Genomic DNA, 18,827 nt, shown 5'->3' with positions numbered 1-18,827 from the left:
ATTCTGCTGCTTTTGTTCCGGCTGAGAATAAGGAGTGTCTTGAATAACCAACACAGCCTTCTCCTAAATCTTTATAACCATTGATAGTAGCCATTGCTTGTGGCCCTGCGGGAGGAGGGCTACTACCATGGAGAGGGCCGAACAAATATGCACTGGTGTTCGTAGGTTATTATAAAAGCCGATTAGTGTGACTAGCAATAGTGAGCACGCCAGTATCATGATAGGATAGAATAGGTGTTCGTGGCGCCGCTCAGCTCAGGGCTGTTTGAGACCGACACCTGCGAGGGGGTATGTGGTAAGCGGCCAATCACCCAAGGTTCTCATAAATCCGCGGCGTTTGTGGTTTGTGCTTATAAGGTTGCAGCGGATGTGGAGTACGGAATTGAGGTGCGGCACAATGTGCGCTGTCAGCGTGGGGCCCAAATAAAAATCCAGGAGTCGAGTCTTAGTATCCGTTTTGATTCCTTGACCAAGCTTTTGCCCCTGATGCTAATAATTCTACTAGTAAATCCTGTTTCCGGGGCTTCCCGAAGGTCTGCGAATGTTCTGCCACAACGGTCTCTATTACTCCCGGAGGCGCCCCTCCCGCTTTTGTTTTTCCCTGGGGTTGTGCTAAACATTTTCTGTACAGATCTCATTCAAAGATTCTGTTTAGAATTCTGTCTAGTAATTCATCCAGCAAATCTACTGATAATACCGTCAGTTGTATACGGGGCCTAAGGGGGTTCTTTTTGGGGTTCTTTGGGGCCCTTGAGGACTTGGGAGGGCACTAGGTGGGGTTGCTGGTAGGAATTCAAGCGTTAGGGCAAGAGCAAAGACAAAGCAATTACCGACAGATGGCTCGTTTGTTTAATCTCCGCTCTAGTCCCAACTATCAGGAGTGCTGGGATCTACTTTCGACGTGAAGCGAAACGATTGCAGTTTGAGCGGCAAGTGGTGATCGAAATCTCTGACGCATCGAACTAGCCGATGGTTCTCGCCATAGGATCCCAAGCCCTGTCAACCTGCTTACAGAATTATATGACTGGCTACTGCTATTACCTGTGGAAGTTTAGCTTATGGCATTAGTGGGTCTAGAGTGCGGCAGTGCCGCTAATATAGGTTAGTAGCAAGGTACGATGACCGAAAAGAAAGTTACTGTTAAGGCTGTGGACCGTGGACCCGCTCCACCTCAAGGCACAATCTCCTAAGCACAGACAACCGATCCGTGTCAAACTGCTGGATTCACAACCCACAACCTGTTCACTCCGTAGTCTGTGCTGGATCGGCCGGGAGGAGCCCCGAGTACCCATCGGTTAGATGCATGGGGCCAAAAGGCGTATTATTAAAGTCCACAGGAGTAAAATTCATGGGGTCAAGTAAAGGCCGTGATTGTTGGGAGCGGCAGGATAGTCTAGGCGTTAGCATAAGGCTGGGATTCTGGGAATGCATGTGACTGTGTGAACATAAGGCTGACAACAACTAAACAAGACTTTCAGTGGATTAATTGAAAGGTCTTGTAAGCTTACTTTCGGGCGGCACAACTCCCAATTTTCATTAGCTCACAAATGAACAAAGATTCCAATATTACAAGGCTCTAACTGCCACCCGATAAGCAAAGCTTTTCCAATAGAATGCCTGCAATCAGCATCAACATCTCGCCGCCGGTATTTCAGGTCACCTTCACACTGATAACAAGTTATCACGTCATTAGCCTTGTAAGTCTTTGTATTACAACCTAAAGTCCTATACTCTCAAGGCGAAAATGAGCTTTTTTGGAGGGACTTTTGAGGTCTTTTTTCATTATTCCTCTAACGTCCCTTTTCCCTAAGTTATAAGTACTCTGCGGTTAAGCCTACCTATACTATAATACAGTCCTCTATTCTCGCGTTTCGAGGTTATCCTCTAGTACTGATATGGTAATATATCTATAGTAAAGCCTGCAATCATTACTTTCAGACTTCGGTTTCATGTTACGTAACTAGCGGTTAAATCTTATAAGTTAGTGGGGCAGAAGCCGATGATTTGAAATGGAAACGTACCATAGAAGCTGTAGACATGCTAAATTGCATTGAGAGGCCGGCCGATCTAGTACTTTTGGGCGGGGTAGAGCTGAAATTTGTGGGGCTGATTATAGTGTTTCTAAGTAGTATCCTGTTAGGCGATGGTATTGATAAAATCTATTTCTCTATTCACTGTTATGATACTAGCATGTCATTTAGTGCTTATCTATGAATCCCCCGTCTCCAAGTATTCCTTTGCTTTTCAAAGAGCTACTACTTGCTAGGCTCGCGGTTCTTTTCTTTCCGTACTCTCGTCCAATCTTTGTCTAAGTCTGCACACAGTTCAGAATGGCTACTGCATATGACTTTGTCGTTGTTGGCGGCGGTACAGCTGGCCTGGTGGTTGCTTCTCGACTCAGCGAGGACCCCAGCATATCTGTCCTGGTTCTTGAAGCAGGCGCCGACATGACAGCCGATCCGCGCGTGAACATCCCCGTCTTTTATGCCGCACTCCTTGGATCTGATGCTGATTGGAAATTCCAATCTTCCCCTCAGGTAAGAAAAGTTTCTGTCTCCATAAAAGGGGTGTGTGGGGGCTTATCTATTATTTTTACAGCCGGGCCTCAATGGCAGAGTGCTTGGTCTGAACCAGGGCAAAGCACTTGGAGGATCCAGTTCCCTAAATGCACACGTGTTTGTTCCTCCTTTCAAGGGAGCTGTTGACGCATGGGAGGAACTCGGTAACCCTGGATGGAATTGGGCTATGTTAAAGGACTATTTCGCCAAGGCCTATACCAATCCGACTGTAGCACAGGGTGCTAGAGGAAATCTGGCAATTGAGGAGTGGCCTGGAATGAACGAAACGAAAGGTCCAATCCAAGCATCTTTCGGTAACGAAACACACCCTATTCGCAGGGCATGGGCCGATCTGTTCCGCAGCAGTGGGCAATGCAATGCCGGTGATCCGTTCATCCACAGCTCTGTGGGCTCATTCAGTTGCCTTGCTAGTATTGACTCGCAGGGTAAGAGAAGCAACTCTGCCTCGGCTTATTATAAGCCTGCTGAGCTTCGACAAAATATTGATATTCTCACGAACTCACTTGTTGAGAGAGTTCTGTTTGATGAAAGCAAGCCTCCCAGAGCCATTGGAGTCCAATACAAACTCGATGGTGTCTCAAAGACTGTGCAGGCAAAGAGTGAAGTTATACTTGCTGCTGGTGCTTTTCAATCTCCTAAAATCCTCCAACTCTCAGGAGTTGGTAAAGCAGAACTTCTTGCGCAGCATGGCATCGTTGTAGTCATGGACCTTCCTGGAGTTGGGCAGAATCTTCAGGGTATGTGAGCAGCTTCCACGCACTAAATAACTTGAAACCATCTCTCTTTTTGTTGCATGCACGCTTTGGGATGAGAACTAACATCTACTATTTCTAGATCATATGATATCGTACACCGCATTCCAAGCAAAGCCTGAACTTGAGACCAAGGACTCTCTGGTCAGACAAGAGCCTGAAGCCATTGGTCAAGCAATGCAGGAATACGCCACCACGCACTCTGGGCCCCTAGCTTCACTCGGAGTTCATACATACGCCTATTTGCCTCTTCCCGAACCGGACCAAAAAGCTCTTCAGGTATTAATTACGAACGACGTCCCTGAGAACTCACAGCACAGGGCGACACAAGCCTATTATGACATCGCCAAGGTCACTCTTCTTGATCCCAAGCAACCATCGGCTGCGTACCTGTCCGCATTAGGGCAGACAAATTATTCCAAAGACCTCAAGGACGGGACTATTCCAGCCGCTTCGCCTGGAAAGTTCGTCACGCTTGGAGTAATGCTCTCCCAACCGCTTTCCCGTGGAAGCGTTCAGATGTAAGTGATTTTCTTTTCCTGCTCTCTTCCCCCCTGCTAGAGTTTGGGAGGCATTCTTTACTCCTGATTCTTCAAGTTTTACATGTCACCTTTCCATACCTCCCAGCCTCTCCACAAGCCGTATATCCATCAAATCTGACGAAAAGAACCCAAGTACCTGCAACAACCCTGAAACGCCTCCAATCATTGATCCTGGCTACCTGTCGAATCCTCTCGATCTAGAAGTCATGGCACGGCACTTGCTCTGCATCAAGAAATTGGCCCAGTCACCCCAGCTCGGGGAGCTGCTCGAACAGCCACTGAAGTTCCGAGATCCCGATGCAGACTTCCAGGGAAACTTGGATGCCGCAAAGAAGTATGCTCGGGACAATCTAGTCTCCATGTGGCACTTTGCGGGGACCTGTTCCATGCTGCCGCGCGAGAAGGACGGCGTGGTGGATTCCCATTTGAAGGTCCATGGGATCGACGGCCTGAGGGTTGTGGATGCGAGTGCTATCCCGCTTATAAGCACGGCGAATCTGCAAGCCACGGTGTACGCATTCGCGGAAAGAGCAGCCGATCTCATCAAGCAAGACCGAAAGAGCCAGTAAACCAGACGTGAGAGTATGTCGACACTTACCACTGACTTCTTAGTATGGCGAGGTGTTGTATTAATTCTGGGGCCGCTGCAGTGTCCTGGAGGCCGCCACAGTCACAGCAGAGTCCCTTATGTTTTAGCTGTTTTATCAGCTGTTAGAGACAAGCATCTCGAGACTTTTAGTTAGGTTATACCAGCAAGCAAGAGTGCCCCAACCAAGCACGTACAACAATTGAAACAAATCCTCAACCGGATTCCATAACAAGCTGCGAATTCCTCGTGTTGTACTCCGCTATTGTTAAATTTTTCATCGCTTTTGAAATCAAGCACAAGGATACGTAGTCGAGGGACGGAGGGAAACAAAATGTGGACCGACGCTAGTCCCGGTCTGGTGAGCGGGAACGATGGCGGGGCGGGGCCCAGCCAGACCCACTGATAACGTGAGTAGTACCTGGTATCGCATGGTAAGGGCCAGTATAAAAGGAAGCGGCCATGTCCCCAATCGCCCTTTTCACAGCGAAGTCATGTTGACTACCCAGTCCCTTTAATGAGCCTAGATGTAACGAGACCACGCGATGACCAGCATCGACTTGTCACCCATTCCCGTTCCGCCCCCCACCCTCCTTCAACAAATCCGCACCTCCAAGCTCCGCCCTTTTGGTCCCGTTCTCTCCGGGATCGACAAGCAACCCCACCGTGGTCAACTCTACGTCTCGAGGATTGGCCTGGAGGATGACGAGCATGATCTGACCTTCCACGGGGGTATCGACAAAGCCGTCCACCAGTACTGCGTGGATCACTACGCCTACTGGGCAGACAGGTTCCCCGCGCGCGACGTGCGCGCGCGCTTCGTGCCCGGGGGCTTCGGCGAGAACCTCGTCGCGGAGGGTTGGGATGAGCGCACCGTGTGTATTGGGGACCGGGTGCGCATTGGCCCTCCGGGCTCGTCGTGTACTGGGGGACGCAATGGCTGCCTTCTGGAGGTCAGTCTGCCGCGCCAGCCGTGCTTCAAGCTGAATCAGCGCTTCGGGATCAAGAACTTCGCGCCGCGCACGCACCAGGAGGCCAAGACCGGATGGTACTACCGGGTCCTGGAGGAAGGATGGATCGAAGAAGGAATGGAGATCCGGATCATTCGGCGGAGCCACCCGCGGTGGTCGATCGCCCGGCTGCACCACTACGTGCACCGGGACAAGACGGACATGCTGGTGACACAGGAGCTCATGGCCATCGAGGTGATCGGCGACGAGTGCAGGGACGTGTTCATCGACCGCTGGCGAACCCAGCAGGCGAAGGAGGCGGCGGCCCGGCGTCCGCCGGAACCATGGAGAAAGTTCCGGGTCGCCAGCCATACTGCGGAAACGCCCCGCATCGTCCGCCTGGAGCTGGAAGCAGTATCCCCGAGGTCCCCGAGGTCTGACCCCTCCGCCATCCTGCCCGGCAGCCAGGCCCTGATCAAGCTTCCGAACGGGGTGCGCCGCCCCTACTCCATCGTCCACGGCCACATGGATTCCTTTGTGCTGGGCGTGGCCCTCGACGCAAGCAGCCGCGGCGGATCCAGCTATATCCACCAGTCTCTTCGACGCGGGGACACAGTCGAGGTGGCGGAGATCACCCACGGCTTGCCCATCGACAAGATGGCCTCGCATCATATCTTCATCGCCGGCGGCATTGGCATCACCGCCCTCCTGGCCATGATGAAACGGCTTCACGACACCAACCAGGACTACCATTTGCATTATGCTGTCCGCACGGCCACGGACGTCGCCTTCGCCGCCCTGCTGGCCGACCTCGAGCCCCGGGTCACCGTGTACGACAAATCCCAGGGCCAACGCGTGGACATTGCCGCCATTCTGCGCCAACGGATCTGGAACAGCCACGTCTACGTGTGTGGGCCCCAGCGCATGATCGATGCCGTGGTTCAGACGGCCGCGGCGGTTGACATGGCCCCGGAGGAGGTGCACTATGAGCTCTTCCAAGGGGATACCACCCCCGGCGACCCCTTTACCGTGCAGGTCATCTCGCCCGACCGGACGGCGGAGCTGCAGGTTGGTGCCGAGCAGTCGCTACTCGAGGTCGTGCGAGACGCGGGGTTCGAGATCGGTGGTTCCTGTGAGGTCGGCAGCTGTGGCGCTTGCAGGATCCCCGTCCGCTGCGGACGGGTGCAGCACCGAGGCACCGCCTTGACGGAATCGGAACAGCGGTCCGAGATGTTGGCGTGTGTTTCGCGCGGCATCGGCCACATTGTCGTTGAGGTCAGCGATGAATGAGGGAGCCAGCAATGATTCTCACGTGAAAATCAAGTCAAGAGCGGAACCGGGGGCGCTCTGGTGTTTGATGGGGCGCATGGAGCGGGAGACGATTCACAATCATCTCTCCCTCTGCTTTCCCCTGTAAGCCTTAAGATTTTGACTGTAAACCAAAATCTTACTGGGTTAGTGCACAGTCAAATAGGTCAATGACAGATGTAATTTAAGAGTTTTTGAAAACAAAAGTTAATACATTATCTGAATTCAACATAAAAAAATTAATATAAGAATAACTATTATGTAATATCGCTCTTTCTTCGATAGATGTAATTCTTTATGAAAGCTACTCTGATCTTAGCCAACTACAAGAGATACGGATCATAGTCTATATCTATTCTACTTGGGAGGAAGAGGGAGATTGTGATTACTGAAGAGCACCGGTACGCGTGCGGATTGACAAAAAGGTTTATTAGGGGTTGATGACAGTGCGCCACCTTCTCCTCACAAAGTACTACTACATATATGATCTCAACTATGTCCCACAATTCCTGCAATGATCCGAAAGAAAAGGAGTCGGAGCGAGAAATAAAAAAGAAAAACATACAACAGAAGGGATTCGCTGGTGGTCACCCACCCAACTACTAACCTCCCGGCGTGTGGCTTAAGTACGGCTGAGCGGACGGGAAGCCCTGTTTTCCACACCCTGTGGTCGTATGTATTAACTTCAAGAAGAGAAAGAATTATATTCAGTGAATGTGAGAGGGGAAGAGTCAGGAATCTGCGGAATAACTCTGTTTTCGAGGCAATCGGTCGGTCGTCCCAGGGCTCGCCCCCACCCCGCCAACGGAAATTTTCTTGAATGATGAAGTTTTTAGGCAACTGGTTCTATCCAACTACTGCCCTCGGCTCTGGGTCAAACAAAAATATGCGTATCCGGTGGGTAAAGGTCCTGACTTAATCGTAAGATAAGGAATTTGGGCGCCGGTGCGATGGCGTCTCTTACATCTCAACCTAAAATCTGACCCCGCAGATGAGAAAATCGACAAGACACAATGCACGTCACACAATAAAACTATTACAGTAGTAGTGGAACGACTGGTGAATGATATCGGTCCCTGCAAACTAAGAAGCGCATCTCTAAAATGTCTATTGTGTGAACGGAAGCATATGCAGATTGTGGGTCGGAATTATATATCTCTTGTCACATAGTGCTCATATAATAGATACCTTCCAGGCTGACTATATGCTATAGGGCTTTCAGTGAGAGATTGTCTTTATTCCTGGGTATGAATACTGCTGCTCTTATACCACTTGGGTTACCCTGATAAATCTTTGCCTACCCACAAGCTGCAACTACGTCCCGCAGGATGGTAGTGCCTGTTTTTGGTATCTTGCTGCTGGTATACATCTCTGGGGTCAACAGTCCTACTGTCAGGCTTAAATCAGGCTTCAAGAGACTGTTCCATGTGGTTTTGATCTAATTCAAGCCGATGTTCACTTGCTTGTAGATACGAGGTGCTGTAGCGAGTTAGGGTTACCTGTGCCCAGAGAAAGCCACGGGCGCTGGTACGGAAAGTAAGGTTTTCTCATCCTCACTATTCCGACTCGCCAGCAAGACCAGTCACCGGCATCGTATGCACAAACTACGACTAAACAACACAAGGCAACCTTTATGCAGTAAGGACTGTGCCATTGAAAGAGAAAAAACTCGCGACTCTGCAGAGCAAAAGACATAATGCGACAAAACATAAGACTGTCATTGAAACAAGGGCCAAGAATAACACTCGGACACGACCGATCGCAACTCAAATAAAACAAAGCCCCCTTGCAAACACCTCATCCATCTCCTCTACCAGACCTTTACCCATCATATTGCCCGCTCAGCGGCATCAAACCACCCATGCGCAGCCTCTAAAAGTCCTTAAGGTAGTCACCGATGAAGTGCTTGAGGATATCCTCGACCTTGGAGACGTCGGAGTATCCGAGGCTGATGACGAAGTCGGCGCCCTTGGAGCCGAGGGAGGTCAGGGTGTTTTCCATGAAGCGGTGCTGTGAGTGGGTGAGCATGTGTGGAGAGCAGAGGCCTGCTTCTTGGGACAAGGCCGAGGTTAAGTGGCACTCACCTGATAGGGCTTGTTGGACTTGTCGTGGTAGACCAGGAAGCGGTTGGTCTGGTCCTTCTTCTGACCGTACTGGAACTCGTCGCTGACGATGACGGTGAGGTCGTCGCCGTCGACCTTGCGCGACTTCAGCTGCTCGAGCTTGCTGGCCTGCACGAAGATGACGCCCTGGTCGCCGGCTGGAGGGACAGAGGAATAGTCAGTCACGTGCTTTGGGTGGCATGGAGCAATGGGTTGGGACCGGGTTCAAGATTGAGACATACGGTTGGTCTTGTTGGTCCACTTGCAGATCCAGTAGTCCTCGTGGCGGTCGCGGAAGGTCTGCTGCCACCGGACGGTGACCTTCTTGCCCTCCGCGCCGCCGAGGAACCGAGTGGGGATGGTGATGGTGTTTCCCTTAGAGACAGGCATGATGAAGATGTTAGGATTGTGGTAGACAACGGTGTCTGAAGAGTGTAGAAGTGGGTAGTTGAGAAGTGAGTTAGAAGTTGCTGCTGTTGATGAAAAGCTATCTCAGTGCCGGGGGAGTTCCCCATTTTATAGACCCAGCATACTGCTGATTGAGAGGATCGCGTGCTGGGCAGTCGGCGATGCCGAATCGCACCGTGCGTTCTTCGTCGTCAACGTGGAGCTGCAGGCAAGTCAATCCGAAAAATTTGGTCTGGAAGGGAGATGGAGATAGCGGGCGCAGCTGAGGTTCAGCCGCAGCTCAGCTGCCCAGCGTCGTGAAGCTATTGCGGGGACTGCAGACAAGGAGTGTATAGACGAGATGGGATCTTGGATGGAGGATCGGTGGTTACTGCCCGGGCCGGTGCCAAGCGTCGGGGGGCGAACCCCAGCGATCGGAAGCAATCTCAAGCGAGCAGCACCCCGGACACCTTACCCTAACCGGGGCACCGCCGCGCGAACTGGTGATCCACTTTTCCGGCCGGACGATCGAGACGAGGTTTCCCCCGATAGAAGACTGTACCGCCACTGTGGCTGGTCATATGGACGGCCATTCTTCAGGCAAGCCCCCAAGCCAGAAGCGGTCACACATGCCGACACTCCCACAATCGACTGTGCTATTCGTCGGGACCTGCCTCGGACCTGACTTGCCTCCCTGGGGGGTACAGCTGCAGGAACCATTGGGGTAGAAAGTGCCGACTCGCGCCTTGGCGCTGGCCAAGGGTCAGCTGCACGGATCTAGCGTCGGTGCATGCAGTGATGCACCAACATGCGTGGATATTGGGACGAGCCCATGTGGTCGTGCTCTTACTGAGAAAGCCGATGTTCACACCTGCAAATTAATTGTTTCGCCCCTCGAGCGTCGGTGCTGTTTAGTGAAACGCGTCCGGCAAGCAAACACCCTCCGATTCCCCTTAGCGAGACAGAACTTGCAGCAGGACGGAGGCATTCGGCCGATGTCGCCGTGTTATAAACCACAGCACCAACCTGACCAGAATTCACGGCAGACTGAGAAGTCCTCGAGCCCCAGGCAAGCCCCGACAGCGTGATGGCGGGAGACGATATCTGGCAGGATGACATCTTCACATCCGTGGCTCGTGACCGATCCAACCCTACCTCCCGCTCTTCTTCGACCGTATCCCCCGCCGACCAGGCGACCCCTTTCTTCCAGTCCGTCGGCGACGTCAGTCTCAGCGACGCTCACCTCGCCGCGGCCGGAGACGAGGGCGAGCCCAAATTCACCGGCTGGGTCGGGTTCTGGTCGGATCCTCTCTTTGAGAATGTCGCCGGTCGGCGCGAACGCGCCGCAGGGCAGCAGGATCGTGAATTTTGGAAATCCGAGTTGGACGAGGCGATCCCGCTGTCGAGCCTCTTTCCTTCCCTCGACTCTGATGCGTGGAGCGAGCTGCGTTTCCGCAAGTCGGCCATTGAGTTCTGGTCACGGCCAATTGGGACGGAGCCTGCCGGGCTCTACCTGCGCACCGAGATTGAACTCAATGGAGCGCTCGACGGCGTGTTCCAGGTCTTCCGGACGGTTCTTGGGGAGGCGGTGCAGCCCGTCCTGCGGCTGTCGGCCTATCTCGGGCTGACCATGGAGCAGGACCAGACCATGGCTATCGACGGGGTCTCTCTGTCCGGCAGCTTGATCGGATTGCGGACGCCCATGCCCCCGGTATTGGAGCTGGTCACTATTCTGTCGGTCGGCTTGCGCCTTAACGTGGGCAGCACGGCTAATCTGGTCGGAGAGAGTAGCGCGGTGCAGGCCGGCGTCTTTGGCGATCTGCAGATCCAGTTACCGGGCCTGACGGGGTCGTTGCAATTAGAGTATGAAGCGGACCTCTCTGACGAATGGCTGGAGCTCAGCATGACCATCCCGGGCAACAAGAAATGGGAGAACGCGCTGGGAGCGGACTCGTTTCATGTGAGATGACACCATCATCTGCCCCCTGCGAGAGCTTTTAAAGCTAATACCCACCAGCTGGACGAGGTCCGATTTCTCGCCAAAATCCCGCTTGACACACCTGCCTCCGCAGACACAACCACCTCCCGGGATATCAGCTCCGATGCTGTCGCTCTCCCCAATCTACAGCCACTGCTTTCCGTTGCCGCGACGGCCAGATGGAAAGGCTCCAACGGGGCTGACATTAGCCTGACAGGACTGATCGTCAAAGGACGACCTGGTGAGTTCATATCAATAGAAACCTTATCCACAAAAGTTAACATATAGTCAGATCTCTCGTTCCTGGAAGGACACATGGAAAAGGTCACCTGGTCCGACATCAAGCGTCTCTTCAGCGATGTGCACGGCCGGGATCTCGACGACACCGAGCATGAGATTACCTGCGAGAATCTCACGGTCCGCATCTCGCAGGCCCAATTCCTGCTTCAAGGATCCTTGACGATCAACGGTCGACCGCTGGCCAAGGCGACGATCGCGATCACGCGGGCGGGCATTGCCGTCACGGCCGAGGTGGACAAGTGGGAGGTCGGCGACGGCCTCGTGGTCATCGAGCATGCCGCGCTGACCTTGCTGGTGGGCAGTCGCGGCGACAATGACAGCAATGCTCCGCGTCAACCGGAGGATGAGCCGCCCACTAAGAAACGACGGACCGCCAGCAGCCCGGAGAAAGAAAAGAAGGGATGGAGTGGGTCCTTGGAGGTGACTGGCCGCGTGCTCATCCACACCGATGGACAGCAGGGCAAGAGCGGGCAGGCCCCCGTGGAGGTGGATGTCACGCTGGCCATGGGCAAACAGAACGAGGAGTGGTTCTGGGTGGTGTGCGGCCACCTGAAGGCTGATCTCTCCTTGAGTCGGTTTGTGTCGGCCATCGACGAGAACTCGGACATCGATTTGCGTCTCAAGGAGATTTCGTTGATTGCTTCGAGCACGAATAGTCCGACCTGTAATTTGGACACCAATGGCTATACCATTCAGCAAGGCAGGTCTTCCCTCCTCAGACATCCTCCGTCTAGCTACGTAGAAACTAACATAAGGCCGTGATAACAGGGTTCTTTCTTTGTGCCAGGTTAGAGCAAGTGCCGCTGCTGCAGATGGGCAATATGGTGAAGCAGCCCGCGGCCGGGGATCAATCGTATCTCAGCCTGGGCTGGGCCAAGGGGTCTAGCATTCCCTCCGTATCCATCTATTTACCTGAGTCATTGAAGGTAAAGCGTTCCACGTTGCTGCTTTGGCCTATCAATGAATCCGAGGTGCACTAAGGCTAACACGCCAGTTGCGCGGCTAGATCGAGCTGGGCCCTCGATTCCGATCCCGCCGCTTCCAGCTTTCCCTGGGCAGCTCCGCGACCGGCGGGGTGGCGTTCGCATTCCGAGGGATTTTTGACGTCAAGGTGGGCGACGAGCACAGCTGGTATAAGTTTGACCTGAAGATGGCCGTGGATCCGGTCGGCGCGGATGGTGAACTGTAAGCAAGAGAACCTGGAGGCACCAGTGCCCTCGCTGACCCTCATCCTTTTGCTATGCTAGCTTTTTCGACGGCAACATCAACAATCCATTCGGCCTGAGCAAGCGATTGACGATTGGTAAGCTCACATAGTTCCTATGGCACTGAAATGTGATAAATCAACCAGCTCACAAACCGTCTGTATTTCCAGGACCACGACTGGGCATTGGACTGAAGTTCAACTGGGCCCAACTGGCCGCCTCGGGTCTGCCAATCGGAGCCGGCATCAAGGGAAGCCTCTACCTCGACAACAAAGCTGACAAACCCTATGACCTAGTGCTTTACATCTGCGAGGATCCGCGGGACATGATCATCGAGGCCAAAGCCCCGTCGATGGACTACACTGAGATCATCCAGTTCGTGGCCGCGGCGATGGACACGCAGATCCGGACAACCGACGTGACGCTCTTCCGCTTCCAGGACGTGCTCATCTACGCCAGCATGGGGGCCACCTTTGGCGGAGAACACTACCCGGCCGGCTTCCGTCTCAAAGGCGGGCTGACCATCTGCGACCACGAGGCCGCCATGGACGGGTCCCTGACCACGGAGGGTCTGCGGCTCAAGGCGTGGCTGCAGACCTTCCGACTGGGGCCGCTCAGCGTCGGCGGAGACGTGGTCTTGCCGGGCACGCCGGGGACCTTCGCGTTGCTGGACCTGGAGCTGACCCGCGAGCGGCAGGCGTTTGTGCTGAACGGATTCGTGGAGCTCTTCGACCTGCGGGCCGCGGTGGACGTGCATATCCAGCTGCTGCCCGCTCCGATATTCTACTTCAATTTCGAGATGCAGTGGAGCACGTTGCTGGCCATCAAGGCCAAGGCCGAAATGGTCGGCGGCGCCCATTTCATGCGCAACCCCCGCGAGGCCAGCTGGCAGGTGAGTGCCGATGTCGAACAGACGATTGTCCAGGAGATGGCCCGCAGTCTGGAGCGAGCGCTCAAAGCCGTGCATGAGAAGGTCGAGGCGAAGATCAACGGTGCCAAGCAGGCGGTTGCGGACGCGGAGCGCGTCTACAAGGAGAAGATTGCCGGAGCGCAAGCAGAATTGGAGAAGGCGCGGGCCCAGTACCAGGCTGAGAATGACCGACTAGATCAGGAACTTGATCGTCTCGAGCGGGAAACGCAGGCCCAGTCCGCCGTCCATCGCGACGCTGTCCTCGAGAAGAAAAAGGAGGAGTCTTCCGCCATGGCGGAGGCCGAGACCGTCCGCGACCACACAATCCACGAGGCTAATGCAGAAGTCCAAGAGAAGGAACGGGCCTTGAACAACGAGGAATCTCGAGGAACAAGGCAGCACAACGACGCCATCTCCGACCGTGAACGGAGGAGACAACAATTCATGGCCAAGTTCGGAGATGCCGAGGCCGCCGTGCAACGCGCGCGGGACAACGTGGCCAACGCCAAACGTAAGTGAGATGCTCCCGGTCTCGGCTCAATTGCCTTGGGCTCTAACGTGGTCTGATCATTCCTCAGGGTCGGTCGAAAGCCTCCGAGGTCAACTTGACAGCCTGGAAAACAGACTCAGCGGCCTGCGATGGTTCCAAAAGGCTCTCGCCTTGGACACAGTGCGTCTTGCCCTAGCCTCCCCCTTGTATGCCCTCGTGCATTCAACTGACTCTTTTCTTGCTCTCAACAGCACCTACAGATTGCCGCGCTCGGGATCCAGTATGGCGCGGCCAAGGTAGGTCTCGGGGTGGCGGACGGAGCGCTCGAGCTGGCGCAGAAGATCATGCAATCTCAACTGTTCCACGACCTGACCCAGGCCATGAACCATGCCTGCGAAGCGGTCGAAACGATCAAGCGGCAAGTGGACAACGCCATCAACGCCGCGCGGGACCACCTCCACAACGCGCAGAAACTGCTGGACGTGGCCAAATCCGCCGCGCAGGGCAAGTTCGACGAGGCCCGGCGCCAGGCGCGCGAGATGGTCGACACCGCGCAGAAGATCCACGACGAGTACGTGCAGAAGCAGGAAGTGGAGTCGAAGAAACTCCGCATTCAGCTGCAGCAGCTGAAGAACAGTAGCCTGAGCGCGGGGGTGTCGTTGGCCGAGGGGGTGCTGGAGGCGGCGAAGAACAACAACGCGGCCTTCCTCGCGGCGCAGGCTGGGCTCGATGCCGTCAAGGTCGTCGAGGGCGCCATCTACGACACCCTGCGCACGATGATCGAGGCGGCAGCGACCCTGTGCGATATCCGCGTCGTCAAGCTCCGGGGCACCATCACTGCCAGACCGGAGGAGCAGTCCGCCTTCCAGATCTACTTGGAGGGAACGCTGGTCGGCCAAGATTTCGAGTTCGATCTCGTATATTACCCGGGCAAGACAATCGAGTTCTTGGAAGGGCTGGCCAAGGAGGCGATGGGGCACCTGAAGCTGACTTAGGGCTGGGCCGGAAGCGGGGGCTGCGCAGAACCTGTTTTGTGAGTATCATGTACAGCAATTTGTAGATCAGTACGGCAATAGGATGTATTATCACCTTATATCAAGGTTTCTCAGGAACTGTTATATAATGAAGGTTAGCAAGTGATTCCAGTTAGAATATAAATACTTAACCTGACACTGGTCGTGAAAGGGTAGAGCATCATTGTCTGCAAGTCGCACGGATGGTATCGACCCGCCTTCCGGCTGGATTAAAGCTCTACCCCGGAAGGCCAGTGGATGAGTGAATAACACAGGTAAATCCCTTCTATTGTATCCTTTCTTTTCCCTGAACACTGTCGATTGTTCTCTTCCAGCATCATCATCTGATACTTGATTACGTGTTGCGCCGCAGGATACAAAATCCGACCTTGTGATTGAATCGTGGAAAAAGTCCCTCAGCCACGTATGCACCACCAGATTAGATACTTTGGGGTATTTTCTAACACATAAAAAACCAGCAGTCTACGTCGTCCGTGTCTCCTGCTTCTCGGCCCATGCCAGATCAATCTCACGCTCGGCCTCGTAGCCATAACACCACATCTGCGTGGCCGGATCACTCCATTGATTAGGGCTGTGACTGAAAGGCAGACCATCCACTTCCGCTGCCATGGCCCGATCGCGTGCCTCCTGCAAAGGCCCATCGGCAAAATGCCACAGCTTGCCGTTCAACAAGCTGGCTTCTTGCATCTGGCCCGTCCGTATCATCCGCACTTTCTCGAAAAGGGCCAATGCCTCAGTTAGATTGTCTGGAGACCGCATGTAGGACAAGGAGCGTGCCAACGCCACGCCATCCTCGACGGCCATCGCGGCACCTTGAGTTACAAGTCAATGCGATTCACTTCCATTGGCGAGTGCACACTTACCCTGCGACATGTACGGAAGCATTGCATGAGCCGCATCACCCAGCAAGACCAACCTGCCCTTCGTCCAGCGATTGAGCGGAGTACCGCTTACTAGCGGCCATTTGATGGTTTTCTCCACCATGCCGATGATCTTCGTGAGCCTAGAAAGATTGTATTGATGAGGAGGGGAAAGGCCTGCATAATTATGAGAGGACTCACGTGGGGTCCCATCCCTGAAACTCAGTCCGCATGCTCTGCAGGGCCGTTGCCGCGTCCCACGTAGCCGGGTCGGAGGTATCTGGATGCGACAGCACCATATTAAATGCTTTGCCCGCCCCGATCGTATAGGTCATGACGTGCCGCGAATCGCCAATCCTGCAAAAGGGGGTTAGCAAGGGGGTATTTCAAGTTACGGGTAGAGATCTCTGGGGTAGATCACCGTACCAGATATTCAATGCGGGCCTTTCCAGGATCCATGATAACGCGGGATCATCGCGCATGCGGTCCACGTCCAAGACCGCCCGATACGCAGCGAAGCCGGGCTTGCGGAAGGCCATCTCCTCGCCGTCGAGAAGCACCTTGCGAGCTACTGACTTTATCCCTGCCAGTCGATAAGCTTTGTGCCTCAGGTGGCTCAGTGACGAGGAGAGAGAGGTACAAACCATCCGCCGCGACGACCAGGTCGCCCGTGTGTCTCGTGCCATCTTTCAGGGTAATGCTTCCCAGCTCGGGATCGTAATCGACGACGACAGCTCCAAGGTTGATTTCAATCCCTAGGTCCTTTGCCCTCTGGCACAGGGCAGAGTGGAAGTCCGCGCGATGGATCACGTAATAGGACGCTCCGAAGTTGTCAATGAAGTCCGGAAGCAGCCGCGTCTTTCCGATCACCTTCCCGGTCTGCCATCGACGGAACGCGATATTTTCGGGGGTTGTGACATATGGCTTCAGGTAGGGTTCCAGCCCGAGCTTGAACAGGATGCGAGAGGAGTTTGACGGGATCTGGATCCCCGCACCGACTTCCCCGAGCATGGGCGTCTGCTCGTACACGGTGACCCGGTGGCCGGCCTGCGTGAGCGCAATCGCGGTGGCCAGCCCTCCTAGACCCGCCCCGACCAGTAAAATGTTCAGTTTCGGCGGCGCGCGCTGGGCTGTGGACAGAGTGGGAACTGAGCCTTCCAGCGCCTTCGCGAAATAGAGACAGTTACTGGGGTATGTTGGCATCTGTTCATCGGTCAGTGTCACTTTACCTTCGAGTTCGATGGGGTGCTTGCACGGACCATGAGGGTTTGATGGGGGAGCGCTGCTCCGGGTCCCTCTTGCGAGACCATTGTCCGGGTTCCAAAGAAGCCGTGGTGATGAGTCTATATCAGTGTTCCTCAAAACAATAATCCCTGTGCTAGAGTGCCAATCGAGTCTTGCCTTATATGATGGTTGCAGTCATTGGTCGAAGGCAGCCGGGCTCGATTCCGACCCGTCGTTTCCCCGACAATGCCACGACCCGGCGTATACCCGGACACTCCGTTCTCATGCACCTGACCATAAAGTCTGGGTTGAGCACAGCAACTCTGTAGACTTGCTATCATACATAAGCACGTCACCTGCGAGACGCCCAGCAGCTGTTCATGAGCACAGGTTGACTGTCTGATTTTGGTCGAGTTCATCTACCTTCTTGCCTTGTAGCACTATCGCAATGGCGCCTTCCGTCAGCGACATGCCCTCTCCAAGCGCGGATAGCGCTGCACAACTGCTGCAGGATCTCGAAACCAGCAAGACGCTGCTGCCCCTTTGGACGCAGATGACAAGACTCAACCCACCGGAGCCGAACCCCACTGCCGTTCCCTATCTATGGAAATATGACACCATCCGCCCCAGTCTGCTGCGAGCCGGGCATCTGGTCACAGAGAAGCAGGCGGAGCGAAGAGTGCTGATGCTAGTCAACCCCGCTCGAGGTGGGTCTCCCTATGATGTCCCCATGGCCTTCATTGAGCGCATTAACACGCTTCACTAGATGCACCCTACACAACCGATACCCTCTACGCAGGCCTGCAGCTGGTCATGCCGAACGAGACGGCCCCCGCCCACCGCCACACCGCCTTCGCAATGCGCTACATCATCGAGGGCAGCGGCGGCTTTACCGCGGTGCACGGCCGGCGCATCCGCATGCAGAAGGGCGACGTGATCCTGACGCCGACGTGGAACTACCACGACCACGGCAAGGATGGCAGCGGCCCGATGATCTGGCTGGACGGGCTGGATCTGCCGAACTTCCGACACTTCCCCGTCCACTTCGTCGAGCACTTCCGCGAGCCGCGGTATCCCGCCGAGGATGTGGACACGTCGGCCTCGCCCATCGTCTTCCCCTGGAGCCAGATGAAGGCCCGGTTGGACGGTTTGGAGGGCAGCTGGGCCACGCAGCGCTATTTGAAAGCTGACGGTCGAGAAGGTAAGTCCCCACCTGGTGTTAGGGTCCGTTTGTGTTTCATAGTGAACTAACTGGGGATGATCAGTGAGTCGGGTCTTGGGCGGGTGTGCGGAGAGGCTGGATGCAGAGGCGGCGTCCCCGCGCCGGCAAGACACCTTATCCGCCGTGTACCATGTGATTTCCGGCAAGGGTCGCTCGGAGATTGGCAGCCAGACGCTGGAGTGGCAGGCTGGAGACACCTTCTGCGTCCCTTCGTGGTATCCGTACCGGCATTTTGCGGATGCGGGGGAGACCGTCTACCTTTACCGGTTCGACGATAAGCCAATGATCACGGCGCTGGGATTTTATCGGTCGGCGTCTGATGATACAGAGACGTTGATCTCGGACTGAGATTTAGCCTCGAGGGTGATTATCACTTGCAGAAGGAATCTGAATATGGC

The 18,827-nt window shown here is 54.7% G+C and overlaps 6 protein-coding genes across 6 annotated transcripts; 4 read left to right on the top strand and 2 right to left on the bottom strand.

The window, feature by feature from the left end:
- The first annotated feature begins 2,276 nt into the window (after window positions 1-2,276).
- Window positions 2,277-4,475, top strand: BO86DRAFT_436313 (GMC family oxidoreductase). Its single transcript, XM_025676007.1, has 4 exons — window positions 2,277-2,537; window positions 2,599-3,316; window positions 3,486-3,852; window positions 3,893-4,475. Exons 1-4 carry the CDS (start codon window positions 2,331-2,333, stop codon window positions 4,440-4,442), a joined length of 1,842 nt encoding a protein of 613 aa, XP_025525078.1. The 5' UTR covers window positions 2,277-2,330; the 3' UTR covers window positions 4,443-4,475.
- Window positions 4,476-4,981: 506 nt separating this feature from the next.
- BO86DRAFT_449824 (vanillate O-demethylase oxidoreductase) lies at window positions 4,982-6,699 on the top strand (the record flags this gene model as incomplete). The annotated part of the gene is made up of 1 exon (XM_025676752.1): window positions 4,982-6,699. Exon 1 carries the CDS (start codon window positions 5,005-5,007, stop codon window positions 6,697-6,699), a length of 1,695 nt encoding a protein of 564 aa, XP_025525077.1. The 5' UTR covers window positions 4,982-5,004.
- A 1,890-nt stretch (window positions 6,700-8,589) lies between these two features.
- On the bottom strand, window positions 8,590-9,529 carry BO86DRAFT_457961 (uncharacterized protein; the record flags this gene model as incomplete). Its single annotated transcript, XM_025677256.1, has 3 exons — window positions 9,062-9,529; window positions 8,802-8,977; window positions 8,590-8,727 (listed from the first exon to the last, which is right to left on the bottom strand). Exons 1-3 carry the CDS (start codon window positions 9,207-9,209, stop codon window positions 8,590-8,592), a joined length of 462 nt encoding a protein of 153 aa, XP_025525076.1. The 5' UTR covers window positions 9,210-9,529.
- A 764-nt stretch (window positions 9,530-10,293) lies between these two features.
- BO86DRAFT_411766 (uncharacterized protein) lies at window positions 10,294-15,084 on the top strand (the record flags this gene model as incomplete). Its single annotated transcript, XM_025674603.1, has 9 exons — window positions 10,294-11,166; window positions 11,224-11,425; window positions 11,477-12,148; window positions 12,253-12,410; window positions 12,491-12,669; window positions 12,732-12,787; window positions 12,860-14,110; window positions 14,178-14,269; window positions 14,341-15,084. The coding sequence occupies 9 exons, from the start codon at window positions 10,294-10,296 to the stop codon at window positions 15,082-15,084; spliced, it is 4,227 nt and encodes a 1,408-aa protein (XP_025525075.1).
- Window positions 15,085-15,498: 414 nt separating this feature from the next.
- BO86DRAFT_436299 (putative salicylate hydroxylase) lies at window positions 15,499-17,335 on the bottom strand. The gene is made up of 6 exons (XM_025676006.1): window positions 17,243-17,335; window positions 16,628-17,186; window positions 16,410-16,566; window positions 16,185-16,340; window positions 15,987-16,126; window positions 15,499-15,935 (listed from the first exon to the last, which is right to left on the bottom strand). The coding sequence occupies exons 1-6, from the start codon at window positions 17,291-17,293 to the stop codon at window positions 15,586-15,588; spliced, it is 1,413 nt and encodes a 470-aa protein (XP_025525074.1). The 5' UTR covers window positions 17,294-17,335; the 3' UTR covers window positions 15,499-15,585.
- Window positions 17,336-17,620: 285 nt separating this feature from the next.
- BO86DRAFT_436292 (cupin domain-containing protein) lies at window positions 17,621-18,777 on the top strand (the record flags this gene model as incomplete). Its single annotated transcript, XM_025676005.1, has 3 exons — window positions 17,621-17,914; window positions 17,974-18,408; window positions 18,473-18,777. The coding sequence occupies exons 1-3, from the start codon at window positions 17,656-17,658 to the stop codon at window positions 18,775-18,777; spliced, it is 999 nt and encodes a 332-aa protein (XP_025525073.1). The 5' UTR covers window positions 17,621-17,655.
- Between the last annotated feature and the right edge of the window lie 50 nt (window positions 18,778-18,827).

This window comes from Aspergillus japonicus (genome assembly GCF_003184785.1).
Source record: "Aspergillus japonicus CBS 114.51 unplaced genomic scaffold BO86scaffold_48, whole genome shotgun sequence".
In the NCBI taxonomy this organism is placed as follows: Eukaryota; Fungi; Ascomycota; class Eurotiomycetes; order Eurotiales; family Aspergillaceae; genus Aspergillus; species Aspergillus japonicus.
The sequence above is the reverse complement of the archived record's forward strand: the minus strand, read 5'-3'. Positions and strand labels throughout refer to the sequence as shown.

Excerpts from the sequence above, each read along its gene's own strand:
- BO86DRAFT_436313 (XM_025676007.1), top strand. The coding sequence starts at position 2,331 with ATGGCTACTGCATATGACTTTGTCGTTGTTGGCGGCGGTACAGCTGGC. Across the intron at positions 2,538-2,598 it reads AATTCCAATCTTCCCCTCAG|CCGGGCCTCAATGGCAGAGT; the intron begins GTAAGAAAAGTT and ends TTATTTTTACAG. Across the intron at positions 3,317-3,485 it reads AGTTGGGCAGAATCTTCAGG|AGCCTGAAGCCATTGGTCAA; the intron begins GTATGTGAGCAG and ends TGGTCAGACAAG.
- BO86DRAFT_436299 (XM_025676006.1), bottom strand. The coding sequence starts at position 17,293 with ATGGTCTCGCAAGAGGGACCCGGAGCAGCGCTCCCCCATCAAACCCTC. Across the intron at positions 17,187-17,242 it reads TCCCCCATCAAACCCTCATG|ATGCCAACATACCCCAGTAA; the intron begins GTCCGTGCAAGC and ends ACCGATGAACAG. Across the intron at positions 15,936-15,986 it reads GCTTCCGTACATGTCGCAGG|GTGCCGCGATGGCCGTCGAG; the intron begins GTAAGTGTGCAC and ends TTGTAACTCAAG.